This window comes from Neltuma alba, unplaced genomic scaffold (genome assembly GCF_004799145.2).
Source record: "Neltuma alba isolate B1F8T4 unplaced genomic scaffold, ASM479914v2 tig00011489_pilon, whole genome shotgun sequence".
NCBI lineage: Eukaryota > Viridiplantae > Streptophyta > Magnoliopsida > Fabales > Fabaceae > Neltuma > Neltuma alba.
This window is the reverse complement of record NW_021636158.1, coordinates 365-6,556: the sequence shown is the minus strand read 5'-3', so window position 1 is coordinate 6,556 and position 6,192 is coordinate 365. Positions and strand designations below refer to the sequence as shown.

Below are 6,192 nucleotides of genomic sequence, written 5' to 3'. Positions count from 1 at the left end.
AAAATTTTACGAAATTTTTTTTATAAGGTAAAGAATTTAATTTTTTTTGGCCAAAAGGTAATGAAGTTAATTTTTGAAAAAAATTTATAAAGTATTAAGAATTAATTTTTAGAAATTACTTGATGATTCCACTCAATGAAACAAAGGGTGAAGTTGTGAACAAATTATAATGAAGTACAGAATGGTCAAAGGGGCATATTAAACTCACCAGGCATCAGCACTCCCTCCTCTTCATCTTCAGGCAGGAAGAGAATACGGAGGGGAGGAGCTAAAAGAGGAGGCTTCCAAACTCTGAAACTTGAAACCCAGCCCGTCCTCCTACCATTCTCTATATCCTCCAATCTTCCGTGTCATCGCCGGCGTGTCCGTGCTAAGAATCGTCGCTGTCTTCCTCCGCCGCTCAAGGTACCGTGGTTGTTTTTCTTTTCTCTTCCTTGTTCGACTTTCAGATCCTCTCTTCTCCTTGTCGACGCTAACCGTTGCTGAAGGAGGCGTGCTTTCTTTTCTTCCTCCTCTGATTGTAGCTGCTGTTGTGTGACATTGAGGGAGTCTTCATCTTCTGCAGTTTTTTTTCTGCTTAGTAAGGCGCTGCTGTTAGGGGTACGCTGAGCATTTCTTCCCTGTGTGCATATGTGAGGGAGTGTGTTGTAGAACTCCTCTTTCTTTTCTCTAGATTTGTACAGCTGTGCGTGGATATGTAGACATGTGAATTCTGTTTTGACCCAAGCATATGATAGTTTGGCCTTAGTTTTGTTAGAGATGATGGCTTAATGCTTAAATTTTGTTTGAAATTGAAGAAGTTAATGTTTGGTTGGATTTTTGGGGCTAAAGGAAAAGAGTATTTTTGGTGCCATAAGTTCATGTACCGTGATTGGGAATGGGTAGCTGTAATTGTGTGCGATGTTTTGAACTTGGGGGACAGAGAGATAGTAATCAAGGATGTGTGGACATATTTAGCTTGTACCTGGAGCTTGAATGAATTGTCATGGTACTTGTTTGCTTTGTTAGCTTTGCATTAAGACTTCTACACTATATTGTTAAAAAAGAACTCAATCAGGACATGAATATTATATTTGTAGAGACGATTTACATGTTAGTCTATCAGACTATCACATATTTATAATTTGAAAAGAAATAAATAAAATGCTCAGTTATGAGAGGTTACAAAAATTGTAGAAAGAAAAAAATACAGAAATATGATTGATTGAAGTGTTTTCTTTTTAATCCATAAGTTGTATTTAACACCCTTTATTGGGTTCGGAAAATGAGACTGGAAAATGAATTTTAGTGCATTAGATTTTGCCTATTAAGCTTCTAAATGCTTGTGAACGGTGGAGGAAATTCTTAAAATAGTTCATTTGATTGTGTAATAATGGTTATTGTTTGGAAGTGGCAGTGAATGTTTATCTAATTTCACGATGGATTGTGATAATTTTGCTTCAAGTTTACCCTTTCATGAATGTATATCTTAATGATGTAACACAATTCACTAAATTTTCATCCAAATAAATTTTTAAGCCCGGGATCTCATGCAAAATTTATGGGTGGTGCTATCAGTAGGACAACTTATCATTGACAGATTCCCTCCCAACACCCCCCCCCCAAAAAAAGAAAAAAGCAATACGTGAATGTTTTTTTCAGTCCAAAGCAATACATAAATTCAAACTACGGAAAACAAGATAGTTATATTCAGATGAAATAGAAGATAATTCTATGAAAAATATAAACTTTACAAATATACAAATATAAATTAAATAGAAGTATTATATGCTATTAATAATCAATAAATTAATTTAATAACTCTTTATTTAAAAAATAATTAGATAAAAGAATAATTTTTTAAAAAGCGTTGGACAATGTATCTATGTAATTATATGCCTTTGACTTAATATTATAAAATTCATGACATTTTTTTCTTATTAGAAGGTTGTTGTCGCCAGAGGTCACCATCGATCTGGTGATACCTATGTTTTCTGATACTGATCAGCTCTAAGCCTATAATTGGAGGAGGAGAACGAGCCATTGCATATAGAGAGAAGCGGATTTTTGAAGACATGGCAGGTTATTCTACAAACGACACTAATTTCTTCATTTGATCTTGGAGTTCGCAAATTGTCAATATCTGTATGTATTTATGTGTTTATGCATCTTTAAAAACTTGCAGAATGGTAGTTCTTTTATTGGCATGTATTTTGTCATGACAGTATTAAATTAGAAAGAGGTAGAAAAGTTGCAGTTTGCAAAATATCATAGTAGCGTTGTGCTGAGCTATTTTTCACCTCTAATTTGTTGTTTGGATTAGATTTCTTTTTTCTTTTTCTTGAGTTTGTGCATTCACTTTCGTTATTAATAGGAGGGAGAAAAGCAAAAGCTTATTGTCGCTTCTTTGTCTGTTAGTTTGGTTGTGTTTTTTTGTTTCTGTTTGTGCTTAGTATTGAACTTAAATGCTTGCCATGCTCTTTTATACCTTTTCTGGGTTCAATTTTTCCCTGATTTCTTTGTTTTCTGGAAGAAACTCAAATTAATCATTATCCCCAATTGCAGATAATGAAGAGCCAATGATTATAGGAAATACACTCGATCAATCACCAATCAATAAATATAAGCGCTGGCAATGGTGGTCTTTGGTGGCAGTTAACATTGCTTTTCTCATTGTTGGGCAAGCTGTTGCCGTTCTTCTTGGAAGATTTTATTATGATCAAGGTGGAAATAGCAAATGGATGGCTACTTTGGTCCAAACTGCTGCTTTCCCATTTCTGTATCTTCCATTGTTTTTAATTCCTTCATCTCAGGAGGGTTCTACCACTTTTCGACCTTCTATCAAAATTCTTACCTTAATCTACATTGTTCTTGGGGCCTTAATAGCTGGTGACAATATGTTGTATTCTGTTGGACTTCTATACCTCGCTGCTTCAACATATTCACTGATTTGTGCATCCCAGTTAGCTTTTAATGCTGTTTTCTCTTATTTTATCAATAGTCAGAAATTCACTGCCTTGATCATTAACTCTACAGTGGTCCTGTCTTTATCTGCTTCCCTTCTTGCTATTAATGATGAATCAGCCGGATCGGCTGGTGTTTCCCATGGAAAATACATTCTTGGTTTCCTTTGTACCCTTGGAGCCTCAGCATTGTACTCATTGTTACTTTCCCTCATGCAATTCTCCTTTCAGAAGGTTCTAAAACGGGAAACATTTTCTGTTGTTTTGGAAATGCAAATCTATACTTCACTTGTTGCCACTTGTGCTTCCATTGTGGGTCTATTTGCAAGTGGGGAGTGGAGAACTCTGCATGATGAAATGGAGGGGTTCGGTAAGGGAAGGGTGGCTTATGTGATGACTTTGGTTTGGACGGCTGTTGCTTGGCAGGTTTGTTCTGTTGGAGTTGTTGGCCTGATTTTCATGGTGTCGTCTTTGTTCTCCAATGTTATCAGTACTCTCTCTTTGGCTGTGACTCCTATCGCATCTGTGATAGTGTTTCATGACAAGATGAATGGTGTAAAGATAATTGCTATGCTTATGGCTTTCTGGGGTTTTGCTACTTATATATATCAGAATTATCTTGATGACTCTAGGCATAGAAGAACACAAGCTGCTGTTGATAAATCCAACTGTGATGCTTCTTGCTGAGAACACTGTTATTTTGTTTGGTAACTTAAGACACCTTTCCCCAGTTTCCCCTTTTGGCTCTGCACTTATGTAAAGCAACAAAGGATTTTACTTTTTGTTTTTCTTCTGTCTTTTACTTTTGGTACAACTGGTGAGAGCTAGTATAGTTATGTTTATGTACACATTATGGCTGCCAATTTTTTGCTAATAAAAGTCCTAATAAAAGCAGAGATTCGTCAGGTTTTTATTTTGCACAATATTGTTCCCCATCTGATCTTCAAATGCGGGCACTGCTATATTCCTTGCCAGTTCTTGATAATCATCGAGGTTTCAGGATTTGAGTAATTTATTTTTCGCTGAGGAACCCCTTTGGTTATTTGTTATGACCTTTTCTGAAAAGATGTGAGTAAAATTAATATGTTTTGGTCTGATGAAGTACGCATAAGTAGGAGGAACAGTGTGCGTTTTTTTTTTTTTTTTAAAAGAAAAAACAACTGATAGGCTTAAAGCTACATAGATTGGGTTTTATATGTATATCCTAGTGGAAGGTAAAATGTCCATGAAAGCATGAATAGATGGGTTTCCTCCAGGCCATGTTGCTTTACAATTTCTCTATTTATTTTACCTTTTTTCTTATTATTCAAATGCTTCTATTTTTCTGTTTGCTAAAAATTCAAATTCTAACAGTAACAACAATATGAATATAGCCAGCACCTCTTTTGAAAATTTTTCTGCAACTTTTCCTCCCTGTTTTTCTTTCATGATCAGAGAATAGGTTCTTTCCGTATAACTTGGTTCTCTGCGCCACCACCACATGAACTTCTGCAGCCTCCAATTTCTGATAATCGCTGCTGTATGTTACTGTAGATAAGAAGAGGTACTTAAGTCTGCATGCATTCTACATTTTCTCTTTAAAAGAGAAAATATCTAGTCATGGTAGCAAAAATTTCAATGCAATTGTCATAGGATTGGAAGTTTGCTTCAGTTATCCAGGTGGCGGTAAAGATGGAGGAAGCACAGGTTTTAACTGGAAGGACTTCTATACTTTTTGATGTTCACTCCTCTTGCGTGTTTTGTTTTGGGGTTAAATCTTCAAATCATGAAGGACCTTTGAAACTGGTTGTATCTTTTCTAGCTTTGCTGTAATACTAGAATGCAATATCATTCTTGGTACTTGCATATGTAAACTTTTCGTGGAGAGTTAATTCCGGCCATTTTCTCTGTTCTTGGCAGGGACTGAAGGGAGAAACGGGAAGTCCTCATTCCTGAATGTAAGTTAGAATATTTGATTTGAAAGCTGTTATCGTATTACAACTTAAAGCCAGGCGCTTTTAGGCAATTATTCTTTTGCATCATTTTCCAATTGCCTCGAATAAGAACCATTACATGTCATTGCTGGTCATCATCTAGATGGATAAGAATTGGTTACTTCTTAAAAATAGGAGTTACTTGAGGATTGAAAGGAACAGAGTAGTTTTTATCATTTGCATTTTTCCAAACAGTGCATTTTGAAATATGTGAAGTGTTATGATACATTTTGCAGTTATTTCAATTATGTGAAATGTTTTCAAACAACGGCGAGAGATGATGGTGTGATCACTGCCACAAGGCTGGCCAGAAGAGCAAGGTGCGTTGGAATTTTCACGGTAAATCAATCAAAGTGAAAATGACTAATAAGCATCAGGGCGGTGGGTACATGGACGGACTGGAAAGAAAAAAAGGGTACCTGACATGGCGGTCAAACATTTTCTCCATGGATGTAGCCTCGTTTGGTTTGTGAAATGGAATGGAATGAAAATAATTTCTTAATTGTGAAATGTTATATGCCTGCGATAAAAATTAATAATAAAAAGAAATAATTACAGGGATATATTAGATTTTTCACATATTTATTGTGCACAATGAAAAAGGAATTCTTTTCCTTAGTGCTGCTGCTAAGAAAAGGGGGCCAAAGAATTGCTTCTGAAGATGATAGAAAAATCAGATTTCACGTACAAAAGATGTTGGTTCAGGTCTCTCTGCTAGAGCCAGGAATCCTCGTACTGCTCTAACTTCAGAGTTCAATGAGATAAGATGTGAATAGTGGACTCTGGAACCGTTAGGTATTATTCATGTCTTGAACACTTGAGCCCTTTTGCTGATGAATTGTTTATAACTTGATGAGATACTCTCCGCAGGAATTGACACTTCTCAGACAAATTATGCAAAGGTTTTTACTTTTGTCACCCAAGTTGACTTGTGATTTATTATCTGTCCACAAATTTATCAAAGTTCTTCTTAATTATATGATTTTTTTCGTCAATCTCAAAAGGGCAGGTAGCTTTATTAAAGTAATATTTATAGGGGAAAAGACAAGAAAATACCTTTAAATATACAAAATCCCATATTAGTGCTAGTGAAAAGCAAAAAGTCATATCAGAATAGGAGTATTGATATGGCATTTCTAAATATTGGCAAAAGACAAGCTTGCTCTTTGTAATAGATGTAATTTAATTGATATGGGCACAGAAGGACCGAGATTCACTTGGCGCGGACCTATCACGAAGTTCGGAGGAAGACTGTATAAGAAATTGGACCGGGCTCT

The 6,192-nt window shown here is 35.7% G+C and overlaps 1 protein-coding gene across 4 annotated transcripts; it reads left to right on the top strand.

The window, feature by feature from the left end:
- Positions 1 to 251: 251 nt before the first annotated feature.
- LOC114714181 (probable purine permease 11) lies at positions 252 to 5,425 on the top strand. 4 transcript variants are annotated; one of them, XM_028898899.1, is made up of 5 exons: positions 252 to 405; positions 525 to 600; positions 1,988 to 2,061; positions 2,545 to 4,879; positions 5,152 to 5,425. In XM_028898899.1, exons 3-4 carry the CDS (start codon positions 2,055 to 2,057, stop codon positions 3,627 to 3,629), a joined length of 1,092 nt encoding a protein of 363 aa, XP_028754732.1. In that variant the 5' UTR covers positions 252 to 405; positions 525 to 600; positions 1,988 to 2,054; the 3' UTR covers positions 3,630 to 4,879; positions 5,152 to 5,425. The 4 variants fall into 4 exon arrangements, with proteins under 4 accessions (XP_028754732.1, XP_028754729.1, XP_028754730.1 ...); XM_028898896.1 differs by having other exon boundaries at positions 1,927 to 2,061; XM_028898897.1 differs by having other exon boundaries at positions 1,924 to 2,061.
- Positions 5,426 to 6,192: the final 767 nt, after the last annotated feature.